We start from the raw sequence: 21,422 nt of genomic DNA, 5'->3' as shown, positions 1-21,422 counted from the left end.
CTTCCTTTTGGAATCTTTGCAGCACATAGCCCACAGCGCTGTGAGGACATCACCACCCAGACCTGACTTGCACAGGCTTGTGCGCCTTCTGTCGAGACAACAGCCCATCCTCGGGGCCTTGGGATGGCACTTGTCTTGCCACATCAAACCAGAAGCGCGTGGCCTCACACAAGGCCCGTGCACTAACTTAGCACTCTTCCCCCCTCACTCTTGTGAAGGGTACCTAGACTCCTAAAAAGTCTCCATACTCTGAATTTCCATATATCTAACCATAAGCCCACCTTAACATACACCCACCTGTGAACGTTTCTTTCAGGACATACTGTCCAAGAGACTTAATGACCCAGTCAAAACACATGATAGACCATCCTACAAATCACAGCCTCGGCTCACTTATCAGTCTGCTCTCTATAAATTGCTGGGCTTGTTTTATTGATTAGTTGTTTGGCTCCTCTCTCACCCCTTTCCTGCTCAGCCTGTCTGGGCAGGTCACCTCCCTTTCCCCTTCTTCCGTGTCGTATCCCTTGTCCTTAGAGGTGGGAGCTAGGAACCATTGATATGTTGTGCTTATCTACTAATATAAGGTTTTGCTATTGTTAGCGCAGAACTGTGTGTTATTACTGTTATTGTTCATTATAGCTCTGCTTAGGTATCTGTGCATTTGCCATTGTTTTCGGCCTTCTCTCCCCTCCCTTTCCCGCTCTGCTAGTCTGAGTGGGTCACCTCCCCCCTCTAGTAGAAAGTATCCCAATTCCCTGGGGGGAGCAGGTAGGTCAACAACTAGGGTCACCTGCCAGTACTGTGTCTGTGTGATTACTTTTTGTCAATTTTGTGGTATCTCCCTGGCATTTAGCCTCGAATTACCTTCATAAAATAAACTATTTTTTAACTAAAAATCTATTGTCCTAATTTGGCTTCCTAAACCATAACAGACTATACCCCCCTTCTCCATTCCTCCTACCATACCAACCTTTACTTACGCCCCTCCCTTGGTGAAGGGTCCTTTAGAACAGTCCCTTGCTGATATGGCATAGTAGTGCTGCAGAGATATTACCCAGCCCGCTCCATTCTTACATGTGAACTGTGTCGGATAGGCAGCCACTTTACTGTTACCTGAAAGTGATGGTAAACTCTCCCCTTTTTAAAATCAGATCTGGAATGTAAGCGCTATTTTAGATGGAGTTTTATTCATCATGTGCAATGAGGATGCGCTATAACTTAGTTATTAATATAGATATGAAATTCAAATACCCCACGTTACACCACCCACTTCAAAAATCAATTTTCCTGTCAGCTAAATGATTGAATTACTCTACAATCAATGCTCTAGCTACAACAAAATTGCCATTTGGGGAGAGTGCTGATTGGACAACAATTCAATCTGTTAGCTCACAGAAAATTTTACTTTTGAAGTGGGCGGAGGAGCATGCAGTATTTGAATTTCATATCTATATTAAAAAGCATGTTAAACTGCATCTTCATTACAGCTAATGAATTAAACTCCATCTAAAATAGCGCTTACATTCCAGATCTGATTTTAAAAAGGGGAGAGTTTATCATCACTTGAAGCTCCCCCAGAGCCTATCGTACCCCACAAACGTTGCTTCCTGCTTATCGTGTCTTCCAAAAATGCCTCATTCTTCAAGAAAACATCCATAGACCCCAACTAATATTAAAGGGATAGAAAGGTCAACAACTAAGTGTGTATGGATGCATTTTGCAATATACTTTCATTAGCAAAATGCTTCTAGTATCAGTTATTACTGTTTTTCAGTGGCATATGCACATATTCTGTGAAGACCTGTGCAACAGTATTTAAACACTGATGTGATCAGCTAGCTCCCAGTAGTGCATTTTTGCTCCTTCAACAAAGGATACCAAGAGAACAAAGGACATTTGATAATAGAAGTAAAAAGGTAAGTTCCCTCATGTTTTTTTGGGGGGGGGATATCTAATTTGTATATTCTTTAATATACAATTTTCAATAATATATTTTGTTGTGTAAACTTAGAGGGTCTGCCCCAGTAAATAAGTCAAAATTTGTCACATCTGTGCCTTTTTTCTTTCTGAATAAATTGGAAAGTTGTTAAAAATTGTATGTTCTATCTGAATGATGAAATAAATATTTTGGGTTTCATGTCCTTTTAAGATGTATAGTGTGCATTTTAAATAAATGAATGTGACACACACATAATGCATGTGACCTAGAACAATATAGAATACTAAGAATACATGAAGCTGTTGACTCCAGTGACAGTCATTGCACATGGTTATTTTCCTTCGTTTCACAGGATGAGTTTGGTTGACTTGCAGACTAAATACAGGGGGGTGCAGGTGTAATGCTTTTAAATATATTTGAAAACTGCCTAAAATATGTTTTATTTTTTAAATGAATTATGTGTTGTTTTTGTTTGCTATACAGATTGAGCATTTTGTTAAAGTGACTTAAAGGGACACTGAACCCACATTTTTTCTTTCATGATTCAGATAGAGCATAACATTTTAAGCAACTTTCTTATTTACTCTTATTATAAAATGTTCTTCATTCTCTTGGTATCTTTATTTGAAATGCAAGAATATAAGTTTAGATGCCGGGGTTGTTCTTGCTGATTGGTGGATAAATTCATCCACCAATAAAAAAGTGCTGTCCAGAGTTCTGAACTAATAAAAAAGCTTAGATGCCTTTTTCAAATAAAGATAGCAAGAAGAACGAAGAAAAATTGATAATAGGAGTAAATTAGAAAGTTGCTCATAATATCATTCTCTATCTGAATCACAAAGAAAAAAAAAATTGGGTTCAGTGTCCCTTTAATGCTGAAACCTAAATGCTCTAATTCATTGCAGCATATTTTGTTTTGTTTTTTTAGATTAGTGTCCATGTGTTTTAAAACTACAGAAGGGTTAAAGTGACAGTAAACATAGTTTACTACGTTTAGTGGTACCTGTAAAAAATAAGGGAAATTAAAGCTTTGACCTATTTAGCTACCTTACATTCAACGCGGTCCTCGTCTGCGCTGTTTTTTTACAAAACCGCGTCATGGGCTTGCTGTCTAAGCGCACACAATTCTTCAGTTGAACTAAATTTAGCTCCCTCCCTTGGTAAAGCAACAAACAGCTGCACATAGTGCAGAATTATTTAAAATTGATATCTCTGTTTACTGTCCCTTTAAACAACAGAGGATACTATCAGTGAGCTTATCTTAAGCTGCATACACATGTATCTGTCAGTTGCCAACTGCATTCTGCGCAGGTGCTGCACTGTAGTGTGGCAAACAAGCAGACCTTTGGCTATGAGATTAACCTGTGTCTGGAGTTAAACAAACCATTAGCAAGGGGCCCTAGTGCTAAAATAACTGTCTAATAAATCTAGGTATTTGATTTTTTTCAAGAATTGCATTTTTAAAAAAAAGTAATTTTCTTTGTCATGGGTACCAGGCTGCCAAGGCCACCCTTTCTCCTATTTTGGATTATTATATTTTTCACCCTTTGTGTTTCCCTGAAAGAGCTGATCGCTACCCTGCTTTACCCCCTTCATGCCTTGCCGAGTCCCAGCCGGAATCTTATGGAACTATTCACCGGTTGGGATAATTCCCGCTGGACTTTAACCTAGGTCGCTCCCGAAGCCCTTTACTCCAGAGTTCTGCTCTTTTGGGGAATTATCACACCTTTGATGGACACAGGTTGGGGTGATTACTAAGAGGGAGCTCACTCGGAAAACTGAGGAGTTTGACACCCCCACATCATACTGTTCCTGAGTACCCTTTGCCAGGCTGCCGCTCCGGTCCCCAGCATCGTGTCGCTTTTTAGACTGTGACATCTGGAGGCCCGGAGCTCTCCAATGATACCCTGGAATAGCCGCCGCTGCCTCTGGATCACCCCAAAACTATTGTGGGATCTCTAGGTTCCTATGGAGCTGCCAGCCTGTCTGGAGGGGCGGTGCGCTGTTGATCAGATAAGGCTCTTATCAGATGGCAATTGTGTATATAAGCTGTGTGTTTGTCTCAATAAAGTCTGTTCGTGTTTCATCTTAATACTGGTCTTGTCAGGTTATTTGGGTGGGCTACTTGCTATAATCATTTTCCCGCTCTACAGATACAGGTTCCAGGGTAAAGAAGGTCTCTTTTGGTGGAGATACCCAGTCGGGGTATCCAGAGTCTGTCACAGTCTTTTTAAACGTATATTAAGCTAAATATAAATCATATTTAATCAAATGTAGCAAAAGAAGTATACTAAATTGCTTGAATAAAGGTTAAAGTTGTTTTAATTGGATTACACTGTAAATAAGTGATCCATAGGGACAGTTTGCTCACTGATTTAAAGGGGCAATTTGCACAGTACTATGGGGGAGACAGACAACCATAACCATGAAAACAAAACCAGTTTTATTCAGGGAAGAAACATCCATTAAAAAAAAAAGACATTTTTGTCCTCTTAGTTGCAGTGTTGATAAAAAGCTTTAATTTACTATTAAATCTTAACCTGGGTCAGGTAGATTTCAGGGGGTGTTCTGTATTATTCTCTGACTTTGTTACGTTTCCCTACCTCCGGCCACGCCTACAAAATTCTTGCTAATACAGTTGTGCACGCATGCGCTCTACAGAACATGAAAACAATAAAATTGCAATGCGCTTACTGCCGTAGTCGGCAAATATTACAGAAGTGGTATCTCCACAATTTTAACACTAGCTGGGGGCATACAAATAATAGTGGTAAAAAAAAGGATTCATAGTCAATATCATTGAATGGATGTGTACGATTTTTAATAATATAAATAGTTACAAACACTCTGTGGACATCTAAATTCCACTGGCAAAAAGGGCTTTATAGTCACTATCATCATGAAAGGGAATGTTTCTAACTATTTATATCATTTTTTTTTATTTATGAAAAACATTCATTTATTTACTCAAACAAATCTGTACAATAATAGTGACTATGAAGCCTTTTTTTCCAGTGGTATTTAGATGTCCCCAGAGTGTTTGTAACTATTTATATTATGAAAATCGTACAAATCCTTTCAATGATATTGACTATGTATTATTTGTATGCTCACAGCTACTGCCAAAATTGTGGACATACCACTTCTGTAATATTTGCCGACTGCGGCAGTGAGCGCAGCTCTTTAGTGTAATTTGCAATTTTATTGTTATTGTGTTCTATAGAGTGCATGTGTGCACAACTGTCTTTGCAAGTATTGTGAGGGCGTGGCCGGAGGTAGGGAAATGTAACGAAGTCAGTGAATAATACAGGACAGGGGTCTGTGAACTTGTATGGGAATTTTTATTTTTTTATTTTCAGTAACTGCTAATCAAACTTTAACATTTCCTTCAATTATAATTGTAGGCAACAAATCACAGTCACATTAGCTGCTTCTGCCATATCACATGTGCAGCCACCAATTAGCACCCCCTGAGCCTACCTAGGTATGCTTTTTAGCAATGGATACCAAGAGAACAAAACAGGTAATAAAAGTAAATTGAATAAAAGTAAATTGAATGATGGATTGGATAGAGCATACAGTTGTAAACAACTTTACAATTTACTTATATTATCAATGATGCTTAGTTCCCTTGGTATCCTTTGTTAAAGAGTTATCCTAGGTGAGCTCAGGAGCATGCACATGTCTTTAACCACCTGTTAGCAGTGCTTACAATAATATTTATAGCAATGTTATACATTGTTGCAAACTGCTGCCATAGAATGCTGCAGACACCATATGGCAGCAGTGGTTGTAACTATGTATAACATTGCTATAAACATTGTTGTAAGCACTGCTAACAGATGGATATAGACACGTACACGCTCCTGAGCTCACCTAGGATTATTCTTTAAAGTGATGGTAAACATTCCCTTAAAAAAATCAGATCAGGAATGTTAGTGATATTTTAGATGGAGTTTAATTAATCAGTTGTAATGAAGATGCGCTATAACTTACGTTTTAATGTAGATATGAAATTCTAATACCCCACACTCCTCCACCCACTTCAAGAGTCAGTTTTTCTGTTGAATTGTTCCCTAATCAGCGCTCTTGCTACAACAAAAGTGCCGTAAGGAGAGTCCGCTGATTGGACAACAATTCAAACCGTTCGCTCACAGAAAAAAAAAGACTTTTGAAGTGGGTGGCGGCGCGCAGTCTATTTGAATTTTATATCTATATTAAAAAGTAAGTTATAGCTCATCTTCGTTACAACTGATTAATAAAACTCCATCTAAAATATCACTAACATTCCGGATCTGATTTTATAAAGGGCAGAATTTACAATCAATTTAACAATTGGATGCTCTATCTGAATCATGAACATTTTATGTTGGCTTTACTGTTATTTTAACTTTATTTTCAACGGTTAAACACACCGGTATCATTCACAATCCTATAGAAAAACATATCTAATTACTAACAGAAAAACATGAAGTCTATGGGGATTTTGTTGATAAATCATTTGGTAAGTTTTTCTTGAAGGGACAGTCTAATCCAAAATAATTTTTCATGATTCATATAGGGTGTATAATTTTAAACAACTTTCCAGTTTACTTTTATCACCAATTTTGCTTTGTTCTCTTGGTATTCTTAGTTGAAAGCTAAACCTAGGAGGTTCATATGTTAATTTCTTAGACCTTGAATACCTCCTCTAATCTAAATGCATTTTGACAGTTTTTCACCACTAGAGGGCGTTAGCTCATGTGTGTCAAATAGATAACATTGAGCTCACGCACGTGAAATTACCTAGGTATCAGCACTGTTTGGCTAAAATGCAAGTCTGTGAAAAGAACTGAAATAAGGGGGCAGTTTGCAGAGGCTTAGATACAAGATAATCACAGAGGTAAAAAGTGTATTAATATAACAGTGTTGGTTATGCAAAACAGGGGAATGGGTAATAAAGGGATTATCTATATTTTTAAACACCAAAAATTCTGGTGTTGACTGTCCCTTTAAGGATTGTCATAAACTCCATAGTTTTCAAATAACGCTCACGTTTAAGTAAAATTCTTTGAACAAATTTGATCACTTTATTTTCTGTTATAATGACTTTGTCATCAGTCATTGGGAATAATAGGTCTGGTGTCACTTGTGAAACAATAGAATATTTAGAACTAAAAACAAATAATTTTTAAATATGCAGTAAATTCATAACCAAGAAAATATTTATTGTGCATATGTGTTTAAAAGTGTGGTTTGCACCAATGGACTCTGCGTTTAGTTATCTGCACAACAGGGACATTATGACACCGTGTGCTGCCTCTGGTAGATCGCAACTTATCAGCAGAAAAATGTTCCTTGCTCAGTTCTGCTGAGCTAAAAATAAAATAGCATCAGAGAAAGTGTTGGGTACAAGTGGAACCGCAAATTATTTAATGGCTGCCTTCCTCTTCTGACACGTTCCTGCCACACTTAAAGAAACAAAGGTTTTTTTTGTATACGCTTAGTGCATATCGGCAAACACTATTACATGCAAAATAAATGTTTTATATACATTTAAATTGTTTCCTTTACAGTTCAGCACTTAAAAATCCTCTTGTATTTGTATCTTACCCCATTTAGTGACATATAAAGAAGAAGTCCATAGGCACTATATTGTTTCATTCATGCCAAAATGGAAACGGTGCTTTCACAAACAATACATGTAAATATTATTAAACAATACTTGTGATAGTTGAAAAGCGTCCATATAGACAGAAACATGATGCAGGTTCTGCCCATCCTGATAACAACATAAAAGATGCATTCAGATGGTTTAGCAGTGGTGTGGAAGGAACCGAATTACAGTGGATTTCTATGAAAGCTGCGATTGTGTGATCTCTTTTTAACCCTTTAAGGACACAGCTTTCTGTTTGCTCAATTGTTTTATGACGGAAAAATTCCGTCATATGTCCTTAAGAGGTTAAAACATGATTTAAAAGACGCCAGTACTGGTTCTGACAATATATAAAAACTGAAAAAAAAACTGAAGTGACTTTTCTTACCTATGCATATGCCCTGTTCCCTGTATACAGCCTCTCCAATGGGGATGAATGGAGTTTTAATGAATCAATACCATGTATATTAATAAACCTTTAGAATATCTCTTGTGTCCATTTTATAGTGTTTTATACATGAGCAAGATATGTTGTTTTTAAATAGCTGCAAAAATTGTTTTAAATATGTCCAACATGCCCTTTTGAGGACTTATCAAGTGCCTAGAGGTATCAAATTCAAAAGGCCAAAACTAGGCTTGAAAAGGTGTTGAAAGTGACTCAAAAATGTATTGTGATCTCCCAGAAGTTTTTGGCCTCATTGGAGAAATAGGATTCTTTATCAAGGATCGAAAAACCCGTTTGCAAGTTTAGGAAACAGATGAAAATGCGCTATTGTAATAGTGCTAAATTGAAAAGTAGCCCTTTCTTCCAGAAATGATTGTGATCAAGGCCTATATAAAGTTCCTAGAGATGCCTGTACTCCTGAACAGTGAAAAAAACTTACAAAAATCTGGTAAAACCAACAATGAAAATATATTGCAAAGATTTGTACTACACTTAAAAACATTTTTGGTGGACACCAGTTTTCAGTTTCATGTCCATGCATTTTGTTTGCCTTTCTGTTTGTTTAGCTCAACACATTACTTATAGGTGTCAACATTTGAACTCACTATCTATCAGAGTGCAGGAGTGAGAGGGTACTATACCATACATCTGCTACTCCTGCTGCCCTAGGCAAATGCCTACTTGGTCTAGACAAAATAAACCAGTGCATTGTCAATCTTATTATCAAGAGATTGGTTTGTACACCATTATATAACAAATATAACCATTGGTTTGTACACCATTATATAACAAATATAACCATTGGTTTGTACACCATTATATAACAAATATAATAACCATATATATAAATCTTAGCACACTACATTACATTTCGCACAAACTATTTCAATTCAACACCCGTTTTAAGTGTAAATAAGTATTCTGTGTGTCTTTTGTCTAAGGTGGGCAGAACCAGTCACACATTTTTATGTACTCTGTGATGAGCCCGCAATGTACCTATATTATTATCTGGAAGGTGCCGCAGACAGTAAAAGATCCACACACAGGGGCAGATTTACCAAGCAGCGGATGTTGTTAGCTACCCCCGTACTTTCCAGCTTGCCGGAAATGTAAGTTAAGAAGCAGCGGTCATATTGGATACGATCGAGTTGATTGACATCCCCTGCTAGAAGAATCTGCAGTGGGCGACCTTGCACAAGCATTTCACTAGAAATGATTGTGCAATGATAAATGCTGACAGAACATTGATAGATCTACCCCATGTATTGTTTACTGAACCTTATAAGGTGAGCATTATTGGATTGTATTTCTGTTTTTAATTAGGTAATTTGAAATTCTGGAAAAGTTACAAATTCAGAGATTGTATCACAAAGAATAAAATCCTTCAGGCCTGATATCAGAATATATAAAAGTCTGCTTAAAGTGAAGGTAAACTTTGATGAATGAAAGCCCTATTCTTAAAAATACTATTAAAAACAGGGGCACTTTCATTCATCAAAGTTTAGAAAGCAGCTGTTTTAATCAAAAACTTACCTTTGTTCTTTTCGCAGCCAGATCAGCTTCCCCCACCCGGAGATCCTCTCTTCACGCGTCAGCAATGATTAATCCGGCTTCCTCCAATCATGGCATGGCCTCAGGCAATGACTCCCCTGGGGGGAAAGCCGTGATTGGAGGAAGCCGGATTAGTAATTGCTGATGTGTGAAGAGAGGATCTCCGGGTGAGGGAAGCTGCTCTGGCTGTGAAAAGAACAAAGCTAAGTTTTTGATCAAAACGGCTGCTTTCTAAACTTTGATGAATGAAAGTGCCCCTGTTATTAATAGTATTTTTAAAAACCGGGCTTTCATTCATCAAAGTTTACCTTCACTTTAAATGTCTCCTGCAAAAGAAATTTAAACACAATTACAATTCTAAATTTAAAAGTTACAGAATAAAAAAACAAAATGTACAACAGCTACAAAATGACCAATGCAGTAATTGCGGTGGAATAAATTTACAGAGTTGTATAGATGGCAAGTCATTCTGCATTTTTCTTGTTCCTCTCTGTGTGTGCATTCCACATATCTCTGAAGTCCAAAGTGGCACCAGTCATTCTCTGAAAGATGTCTCTAATGTCATCACAGGTTGTTTCAAAATGTGTGGTAGCATCATAAGATCGGGAGATAAAAATCTGCAGCAGAAATATAAAGTGTTTTTTCTTAGTGAACAAACGGGCACTGGCCGGTCTAGTAAGCATCTATCTCCTAGTATAGATGTAATTAGAAAACAGTGATGATTCTTATAGAATCATACACAACATAAATTGTATCATCATTACTGATCAAATGACATATTTCACCACTTGTGACATCACACTTAAAGGGACATTAAACAATTAATACATGCTAGATAAAATTATGCATTCAGAGAAAAGATAAGTCTGAGAATAACTTGCAGATTAATTTTTTTAAGGTTAGTTGTTTAAATAGTGACAAAATAAGTGTAAAGTTGTAATGTATATAAAACAATGGGAGCTGCCATGTTGTAACTTAGGTTAACTTCTCTGCCGTGGCCAATTAGGGACAGTTATAAATAGGTCACTAGTGTGCAGCCAATGGCTGTGTGGAATATAACAGTGTTCTGTACTTCCATTTCTAACAGGAACTGCAAAGCTCACAATTTCAGAATGGATTTACAGGAAAAGGGGAAAAATAAATAATGAAAGTATTTTGTAGAGATTTTTTAATATATACGATTTATCATCTTATATTACCATCTCAAAGTATTTAATGCCCCTTTAGATCCAACTTAAAACCACCAACAGTGTTCTATTGGCTGTGCAATCATCAGCTAGCCATGATACTGCACTAAATTCTCTGCCTATGGCCAATCATAATGAGGTACCAATATATAAATATTCAATTTCTTTACTGTCACTGCACTATTGACATTGAATTTCCCAGAATTAAATAAAGACAGCAACCAAACAGTTACCAGTGAAGACTGTACCTTATCAAATGCAGACACTACAGCTACCTGTGTAGATTGAGTATATGTACAATAACTGACAGTGTGCTTGTGTGTTGGTCAGTGACTGCGCTTGTGTGTTTATCACTTATGTTTGTTTGTTGGTCAGCTACTGCGCTTGTGTGTTGGTCAGTGACTGCACTTCTGTCATGCCGCGCCGCTCTAGCCATTGCTAGGGGAGCGGCGTCTCCTTCCCTGCTCGTTGCCAGGGGCAGTGTCGGGTCTGGATGCGTGCGGCGCTGACGTCATCGCCGCACGCTCCTGATGCCGGTCAGACCTCTGTGGCGCAAATCCTGCACCTATTTAAAGTTTGTACAAACAATCTGTCACTGCCCAAGTATAGGTGTTACTTTGTGTGCTCCTGGGTGTGACATATCATTGTATCTATGTGCCTAATTACTGTTGCTGAACCTGCCTGTCTGACTACTCTACCTGTTTTACCCTTAACTGCTGGATTGAATTACTATTGCTGAACCTGCCTGTCTTACTACTCTACCTGCTTTACCCCTTAACCACTGTATTTGCCAGTTCTCCCCCCTCTCCCTCAAAGTCACAATCATCTATCGCCCTCCTGTACCTACCTCCCATTTCCTTGACAACTTTGCCGCCTGGCTTCCTCACTTTCTCTCTACAAATATACCAACCCTAATTCTTGGGGGCTTCAACATTCCCATTGACAACTCGTCTGCCCCTGCTGCCTCTAAACTTCTTTCACTCACAGCCTCCTTCGGTCTCTCACAATCCACCCTATTCCCTACCCACCGTGATGGACATTCCATCGACCTGGTATTTTCCTACCTCTGTTCTATATTTGACCTCACCTGTCGCCCTTTTCACATTTTCAGACCATCACCTGGTCACCTATAATATTAATGCAACGGCTAAACCCACTCCTCCATCCCGCCCCCACATCTGTAGAAATCTACATGCTGTGGATCCGCTCCAATTTTAAAAAATTATTCAAGATCTCCTCCCTCACACTTCCACTATAACCTGCCCTGATCTCGCAACAGCCCACTATAACAAAAATCTCTTATCTGCACTAGACACACTTGCCCCTCCCCAGCTGTGCAAAATATCACGCCGTCAGTTGCAGCCCTGGCACTCTCAGCAAATACGCTATTTGCAAAAATGCTCCCGTACTGCTGAGCGTGTCTGGAGGAAAACTCACTCTCACCCTGACTTCATACACTATATAAGATTATTCTTCGTTCATACACTTCTGCCCTTCACTTAGACAAGCAAACCTACTTCTCTTCTCTTATATCTACCCTTTCCTCAAACCCTAAACGACTATTCTCCACCTTTAACTCTCTCCTCTACCCTCCTGCTCCACCCCCCTCATCTGTCTTTAGTGCTCAAGACCTGGCAGACTACTTTTTAAACAAAACACGTTCTATCCGGAGCAACATCCCAACACCAACCTGCAATATTCCATCAACAAGCCCAGTTACTCCCTCTGCCACCCTCTGCATCTTCCATCCAGCCACTGAGAATGAAGTCTCTTTGTTACTATCTTCCTCACACCTCACTACCTGCCCGCTCGATCCTATCCCTTTCCATCAAATGCCCTCCCTATCTTCCACCCTCACTCCTGCTCTTACCCACACCTTCAACCTATATCTTTCTACTGGCTCATTCCCATTTTCTTTCAAACAAAAGTCACTCCCATACTCAAAAAACCCTCCCTTGACCGTAATTCTCATGAAAGCTACTGCCCCATATCACTGCTTCCACTAACATCAAAACTCCTTGATAAACTAGTTTACAATCGCCTAACCCACTTCCTGTCCGCCAACTCCTTGCTTGACCCCCTGCAATCCGAATTCCACCCCAAACACTCAACTGAGACTGCCCTTCCCAAGGTTATTAACGATCTTCTCTCTGCTAAAAATATTGGTCACTACTCCATACTCATCTTACTTGACCTCTCAGCTGCCTTCAACACAGTTGACCACCCCCTCCTCCTACATACCCTTAGCTCTTGTGGCCTCTGTGACACTGCTCTTTCCTGGATTCACTCTTATCTTTCTCACAGGTCTTTTTCTGTGTCATTTGCTGGCGACACCTCTCCAATGCATTTGTCTGCTGGAGTACCTCAAGGATCTGTTCTGGGTCCTCTACTCTTCTCCATTTATACTTCTTCACTGGGTAAACTTATCAACAGTTATGGCTTCAAATATCACCTCTATGCTGATGACACCCAGATCTACCTCTCCACCCCTGCTCTCTCTCCCTCTGTCCTTTCTCATGTAAGTGACTGCTTATCTTGTATTTCTTCCTGGATGGCCTCTCACCACCTAAAGATTAACATGTCCAAGACTGAGCTCCTTCTTACCCCCCCCCCCCCTCAAGCTCTATGCCGACTTGTGACTTCTCTATCCCTGTTGACGGCATCCCCATTGCCCCAAGTCCGCTGCCTTGGAGTTATACTTGACTCAAATCTATCCTTCGCCCCCCCATATCCAAACGCTTTCTACATCCTGCCGCAACCATCTATGCAAGATTTCCAAGAGTCAACCTTTTCTGTGCGTGAACACCACAAAGCAAATAATCCACTCCCTTGTTATTTCTCGACTTGACTACTGCAATAATCTACTTACTGGCCTTCCTCTTTCCCACCTCTCCCCCCTTCAATCCATCCTAAATGTCTCTGCCAGGCTGATCCACCTTTCCGTTGCTCTGTATCTGCTGCACCTCTCTGCGAGTCCCTTCATTGGCTCCCCATACACAGCAGAATTAAATTCAAAATTCTCACCCTTGCATACAAAGCGCTCACCAACACCGCTCCCCTCTACCTATCCTCTCTAATCAACAATTATACTCCAGCCTGCCCACTAAGATCCAACAATGACCTGCTCCTTGCATCTGCAACTATCACCTCCTCTCATACTAGACTGCAGGACTTCGGTCGTGCAGCACCTACCCTTTGGAACACTTTACCTTGTGCTGTCAGGCTTTGCCCTAATCTTTCTTCCTTTAAATGCTCTCTGAAGACTTTTCTGTTCAGAGAAGCCTACCACCCAACTCAATAATATTTCTCTTACCTAACATTTCCCTAATCTAACTCTGCATTAACATCTTTCTCAATCTTGCAGTCCTCACCTCCTGTTTCTCAACCTCCTACCCTTCTAGATTGTAAGTTCACACGGAAATAGGGCCCTCGATTCCTCCTGTATGTGTTTGTAAATTCTGTCCTGTCTCTTAGAAGTTTTATATTATTGTTTTATTTAAATGAACTGTATCCATGGACAGCGCTGCGGAATATGATGGCACTTAATAAATAAAGTATAATAATAATAATAATTGTATTACTGTTGCCAAACCCTGCCTGTCTGACCATTCTAGTGGTGTTCCCTTGGACTGCTTTACTGTTGTCGAACCCTGCCTGACCATTCTAGTGGTTCATCCTTGGACTGCTCTGCCGTTGCCGCTGGGGACTGTCCTCATCTTACTACCTTTCTCTGCTCTGGGATATTCTCTATCATTCCGTCTCGACGCCGGGATAACAAGACTACTGGCCAAGTTTAGTCTGATAGAGGAGTATACCATGAGCATTACAACTTGTTTGTGTGTTTATCACTTATGTTTGTGTGTTGGTCAGTGACTCTGCTTGTTTGTGTGTTTAGCACTTATGTTTGTGTGTTGGTCAGTGACTGCGCTTATGTGTGTGTTTAGCACTTATGTTTGTGTGTTGGTCAGTGACTGCACTTGTGTGTGTGTTTAGCACTAGTTTGTGTGTTGGTCAGTGACTGCGGCTGCTCTTGTGTGTTTAGCACCAATGTTTGTGTGTTGGTCAGTGACTGTGCTTGTGTGCGTGTTTAGCACTTATGTTTGTGTGTTTAGCACTTATGTTTGTGTGTTGGTCAGTGACTGCGCTTGTGTGTGTGTTTAGCACTTATGTTTGTGTGTTGGTTAGTGCCTGGGCTTGTGTGTGTGTGTTTAGCACTAGTTTGTGTGTTGGTCCGTGACTGTGCTTGTGTGTGTGTTTAGCACTTATGTTTGTGTGTTGGTCAGTGACTGCGCTTATGTGTGTGTTTAGCACCAATGTTTGTGTGTTGGTCAGTGACTGCACTTGTGTGTGTGTGTTTAGCACTTATGTTTTTGTGTTGGTCAGTGACTGCGCTTGTGTGTGTGTTTAGCACTTATGTTTGTGTGTTGGTCAGTGACTGCACTTGTGTGTGTGTGTTTAGCACTTATGCTTTTGTGTTGGTCAGTGACTGCGCTTGTGTGTGTGTTTAGCACTAGTTTGTGTGTTGGTCAGTGGCTGCGCTTGTGTGTGTGTTTAGCACTAGTTTGTGTGTTGGTCAGTGGCTGCGCTTGTGTGTGTGTTTAGCACTAGTTTGTGTGTTTGTTAGTAACCGCGCTTGTGTGTTTAGCACTTATGTTTGTGTGTTGGTCAGTGACTGCGCTTGTGTGTGTGTGTTTAGCACTTATGTTTGTGTGTTGGTCAGTGACTGCACTTGTGTGTGTGTTTAGCAATAGTTTGTGTGTCGGTCAGTGACTGTGCTTGTGTGTTGGTCATTGATTGTGCTTATATGTGTGTTTAGCACTTATGTTTGTGTGTTGTTCAGTGTCTGCGATTGTGTGTGTGTTTAGCACTTATATTTGTGTGTTAGTGACTGCGCTTGTTGGTGTGTTTAGCACTAGTTTGTGTGTTGGTCAGTGACTGCGCTTGTTGGTGTGTTTAGCACTAGTTTGTGTGTTGGTCAGTGACTGTGCTTGTGTGTGTGTGTTTAGCACTTATGTTTGTGTGTTGGTCAATGTCGGGGCTTGTTTGTGTGTATAACACTTATGTTTGTGTGTTGGTCAGTGTCTGCGCTTGTCTGTGTGTTTTTGTGTTTGTCAGTGACTCTGCTTGTTTGTGTGTTTAGCACTTATGTTTGTGTGTTGGTCAGTGACTGTGCTTATGTGTGTGTTTAGCACTTATGTTTGTGTGTTGGTCAGTGTCTGCGCTTGTGTGTGTGTTTAGCACTTATGTTTGTGTGTTAGTGACTGCGCTTGTGTGTGTTTAGCATTTATGTTTGTGTGTTGGTCAGTGTCTGCGCTTGTGTGTATGTGTTTAGCACTTATGTTTGTGTGTTAGTGACTGTGCTTGTTGGTGTGTTTAGCACTAGTTTATGTGTTGGTCAGTGACTGCGCTTGTTGGTGTGTTTAGCACTACTTTGTATGTTGGTCAGTGACTGTGCTTGTGTGTGTGTTTAGCACTTATGTTTGTGTGTTGGTCAGTGTCTGCGCTTGTGTGTGTGTTTAGCACTTATGTTTGTGTGTAAGTGACTGCGCTTGTTGGTGTGTTTAGCACTAGTTTGTGTGTTGGTCAGTGACTGCGCTTGTTGGTGTGTTTAGCACTAGTTTGTATGTTGGTCAGTGACTGTGCTTGTGTGTGTGTTTAGCACTTATGTTTGTGTGTTGGTCAATGTCTGGGCTTGTGTGTGTGTATATCACTTATGTTTGTGTGTTGGTCAGTGTCTGCGCTTGTCTATGTTTTTTTGTGTTGGTCAGTGACTCTGCTTGTTTGTGTGTTTAGCACTTATGTTTGGGTGTTGGCCAGGTTTTGGGCTTGTGTGTATGTTTAGCACTTATGTTTGTGTGTTGGTCAGTGACTGCGCTTGTGTGTGTGTGTGTTTAGCACTAGTTAGTGTGTTGTTCTTGTGAAATCTACCCCATAGAGTGCAGCTAATAAAATGTATCTGAAATGTAATTTTCTATTTTTAAGATTAAATCATTTCATATGTTGTTGGTACAAAGTTGTCATTTCCATCAGTATAAAGAGTAGACAAATCTTATGTGACAAGGACATTAATCTGAGTAAGTTGACTTGCACAGTATGGTATTAAAGGAACAGTCTACTCCAAAATGTATATTGTTTAAAAATATATATAATCCCTTTATTACCCATACCCCAGTTTTGCATGACCAACACTGTTATATTAACAGTTAATTATTAAAGACGAAAAAATGGTAGGCTACTGAGCAACAGGTAAGAAAAAGATTTATGATTTATTCCATTAAAATGACAAAGAACACAGCAATACAAAGAGGGGTGTTAGCCATCTAACATGTTTCGTGCATGAGAGCGCTTACTCATAGATGCTAAGTGCAAGTAAGAAAGACCAGAGCATTTAAAGGGACAGGCACCAATAGGAAACAGGTTCATCAGGTGACATAATCTAACAGGTGTCACATAAATAATTTCACAAAATTTGTTAAAGTTGTCTGCCCTTCATATATGCTATAGTTTGTATATTAAAAACAAATCCATTTTACTTGTGAAAGAAAAAGCAATATTTGGCTCATAAGAATTGCATCAAATGTTTAAATACTCAAATGATTCAGAAACAGTTCATTATAGGAACAATATACAAAAAGCAAATGAAAGAAATAAGTAAAAGAGAGAAATAAAGTATTTGCACAAAACTGAACCATATCAAAGTTGCATAGCAAACAATATATGAAAAATATATGAAAAACTCATAATAATTATATGTTGGAAAACAATTAATATGTATCTGCCTACATGTAATAGTGTGAGGAATTATTAACAAATTTTTGTTTGTTTTGTAATAAAAGTATTTGCCATACATACTAATTATTAAACAAAACAAAACAAAACAAAATGAAATAGGGTACACCCAGGGCTTACATATATCTTATATAGACTCTGCACTTTAAAATAAATTTTTATTAAAAAATTTTTATTATTGCATAAATTCAAAAGTAGAGGTAGTGTCTATATTCACATTTACAACCATAGGTGAGACCCATATGTATATCATAATGTCCAGACAGATATTGGTGTTTTTTAAAAAACATAAGTATATGTGGGCATACTAATATGAAAATATATGTATGGACATCAATATACAATGATAGGTATACACTCTCATATCTGTCTAATCCACAAAGTATCTCATATCCCACTCTAAGTTCATACCTAGTGGTGATTTAGATCTTAACTTATAGATCCAAAATAATTCCTTATTATCCAATATTTTAGATAAATTACCCCCACGTGTGGGTACTCTAGCTATGTCTATAACCTTAGTTTTAAATTTGGGTACATTAGTGAGGTGGAAAAGGTTAAAATGTTTGGCCACTGCGGAATCTTTATTAAAATTCTTTACATCCCTAAGGTGTTCCCTAGTACGGTCCATGTAGGCAGATACATATTAATTGTTTTCCAACATATAATTATTATGAGTTTTTCATATATTTTTCATATATTGTTTGCTATGCAACATTGATATGGTTCAGTTTTGTGCAAATACTTTATATCTCTCTTTTACTTATTTCTTTCATTTGCTTTTTGTATATTGTTCCTATAATGAACTGTTTCTGAATCATTTGAGTATTTAAACATTTGATGCAATTCTTATGAGCCAAATATTGCTTTTTCTTTCACAAGTAAAATGTATTTATTTTTAATATACAAACTATAGCATATATGAAGGGCAGACAACTTTAACAAATTTTGTGAAATTATTTATGTGACACCTGTTAGATTATGTCACCTGATGAACCTGTTTCCTATTGGTGCCTGTCCCTTTAAATGCTCTGGTCTTTCTTACTTGCACTTAGCATCTATGAGTAAGCGCTCTCATGCGCGAAACATGTTAGATGGCTAACACCCCTCTTTGTATTGCTGTGTTCTTTGTCATTTTAATGAAATAAATCATAGATCTTTTTCTTACCTGTTGCTCAGTAGCCTACCATTTTTTTGTCTTTGCTGAGTTTACTGCGGATGTCCCCCGCATTTGGTTGGCTCCACACACCCCTACACCGGTTTTGGTTTGGTCCGTTTACCCCGGTCCTTTACGGAAGCATACTGCAGCAGCACCGCCTCCTCTTCCAACAGTTAATTATTAACTTGTATCTAAACCTCTGCAGACTGCCCCCTTATTTCAGTTCTTGTGATAGACTTGCATTTTAGCCAATCAATGCTGAGCACAAAGTTATCTATATGGCACACATGAATTAGCTTTTTCTAGCTGTAAAAAAAAACTATAAAAATGTACTGAGATAAGAGGCAGCCTTCAAAGGCTTACAAATTGGCATATGAGCATAACTATGTTTAGCTTTCAACAAAGAATACCAAGCAAATTTGATGATAAAAGTAAATTGGAAAGTTGTTTAAAATAGTATGCCCTATCTGAATCATGAAAGCTTAAATTTGACTTGATTTTCTTTCTAGTGTCTGTAGCTGATTAAAGCATTAACTGAAAGGGCCTTACGTCATGCTTCACGCTAAATTCAAATAAATTGTGTTAATATAGCTTTATTTGTTTGTGGTTTTTAAATATTATTTTTGTTGATTTAAAAAAAAAAAACACATACCAAGATAGGAATATTTTGCTTAGAGATTTTCTTTATGTTCTCACCTGGTTCTTTGTTCCGTCGTGTTTTGGGATATATTGGTCAGTTACGGAGACGAACCTGCAAATGCAAAATAAAATGTCAGCTGGATTTGACAATGCCACTTGAAGTTGGTTGAGTTGATCTGTTGATAGGTGACTTCCTATATTTATATAAAGTTAGCTACTAAATGAAACCAACGTGAGTTATGCAAGTCTCTAATGAACAACTTGTAATTACCGAGTAGCAAAATCAGCCAGTCGAGCTGAACTCGGGTCACAGCGCATATTTCATTTCAAGCTGGCCATTGCATATTAATGTGTTTCAGATCTCTCTGTCTACCAGGGAATGATAAAAAAGTTAAAGTTGTTGTGTAAAGGCGTAAACTTGACACGTGGGAGGAAAACTCCCTGCAGAAATCAATGCACAGGGATCAGGAGCATGCACGTGTGCTGAGCACTATATGACAGCTGTGTTAGCACCAAAGTTTGTTACAATGTTATATATACAATATCTCACAAAAGTGAGTACACCCCTCACATTTTTGTAAATATTTTATTATATTTTTTCATGTGACAACAATGAAGAAATGACACTTTGCTTCAATGTAAAGTAGTGAGTGTACAGCCTGTATAACAGTGTAAATTTGCTGTCCCCTCAAAATAATTTAACACGCAGCCATTTATGTCTAAACCGTTGGCAAAAAAGTGAGTACACCCCTAAGTGGAAATGTCCAAATTGGGCCCAATTAGCCATTTTTCCTCCCTGGTGTCATGTGACTCATTAGTGTTACAAGGTCTCAGGTGTGAATGGGGTGCAGGTGTGTTAAATTTTGTGTTATTGCTCTCACACTCTCTCATACTGGTCACTGGAAGTTCAACATGGTATCTCATGGCAAATAACTTTCTGAGGATCTGAAAAAAAAAATTGTTGCTCTAGATAAAGATGGCCTAGGCTATAAGAGGATTGCCAAGACCTTGAAACTGAGCTGCAGCATGGTGGGCAAGACCATACAGCGGTTTCACTCAGAACAGGCCTCGCCATGGTGAACCAAAGAAGTTAAGTGCACGTGTTCAGCGTCATATCCAGAGGTTGTCTTTGGGAAATAGACATATAAGAGCTGCCAGCATTGCTGCAGAGGTTGAAGGTGTGGGGGTCAGCCTGTCAGTGCTCAGACCATATACCGCACACTGCATTAAATTGGTCTGCATGGCTGTCGTCCCAGAAGGAAGCCTCTTCTAAAGATGATGCACAAGAAAGCCTGCAAACAGTTTGCTGAAGATAAGCAGACTAAGGACATGGATTACTGGAACCATGTCCTGTGGTCCAATGAGACCAAGATAAACTTATTTGGTTCAGATGGTGTCAAGCCTGTGTGGTGGCAACCAGGTGAGGAGTAAAAAGCCAAGTGTGGTGGGAGTGTCGTGGTCTGGGCCTGCATGAGTGCTGCCTGCACAGGGGAGCTATAGTTCATTGAGGGAACCATGAATGCCAACATGTACTGTGACATACTGAAGCAGAGCATGATCCCCTCCTTTTGGAGACTGGGCCGCAGGGCAGTATTCCAACATGATAACGACCCCAAAAACACCTCCAAGATGACCACTGCCTTGCTAAAGAAGCTGAGGGTAAAGGTGATGGACTGGCCAAGCATGTCTCCAGACCTAAACCCTATTGAGCATCTGTGGGGCATCCTCAAGCGGAAGGTGAGGGAGCGCAAGGTCTCTTAACATTTACCAGCTCTGTGATGTTGTCATGGAGGAGTGGAAGAGGACTCCAGTAGCAACCTGTGAAGCTCTGGTGAACTCCATGCCCAAGAGGGTTATGCAGTGCTGGAAAATAATGGTGGCCACACAAAATATTGACACTTTGTGCCCAATTTGGACGTTTCCACTTAGGGGTGTACTCACTTTTGTTGCCAACGGTTTAGACATTAATGGCTGTGTGTTGAGTTATTTTGAGGGGACAGCAAATTTACACTGTATAGTGCTAGATTACAAGTGGAGCACAGTATATAGCGCAGGGTACGTTATCTTGGTTTTGCGCT

The 21,422-nt window shown here is 39.2% G+C and overlaps 1 protein-coding gene across 2 annotated transcripts in view; it reads right to left on the bottom strand.

The window, feature by feature from the left end:
• Nucleotides 1-10,010: 10,010 nt before the first annotated feature.
• Nucleotides 10,011-21,422, bottom strand: part of LOC128635863 (rab GDP dissociation inhibitor beta-like) — a 41,033-nt gene continuing 29,621 nt past the window's right edge. For both annotated transcript variants that reach the window (XM_053688970.1, XM_053688971.1), the window contains 2 exons: nucleotides 19,402-19,456; nucleotides 10,011-10,187 (listed from right to left, as the gene is read on the bottom strand). In XM_053688970.1, the coding sequence (XP_053544945.1) occupies nucleotides 10,035-10,187; nucleotides 19,402-19,456 (208 nt within the window). In that variant the 3' untranslated portion in view covers nucleotides 10,011-10,034. The remainder of the gene's footprint in view (nucleotides 10,188-19,401; nucleotides 19,457-21,422) is intronic.

Source organism: Bombina bombina, chromosome 7, assembly GCF_027579735.1.
Source record: "Bombina bombina isolate aBomBom1 chromosome 7, aBomBom1.pri, whole genome shotgun sequence".
Classification (NCBI taxonomy): domain Eukaryota; kingdom Metazoa; phylum Chordata; class Amphibia; order Anura; family Bombinatoridae; genus Bombina; species Bombina bombina.
This window is presented reverse-complemented; position numbering and strand designations above follow the sequence as displayed.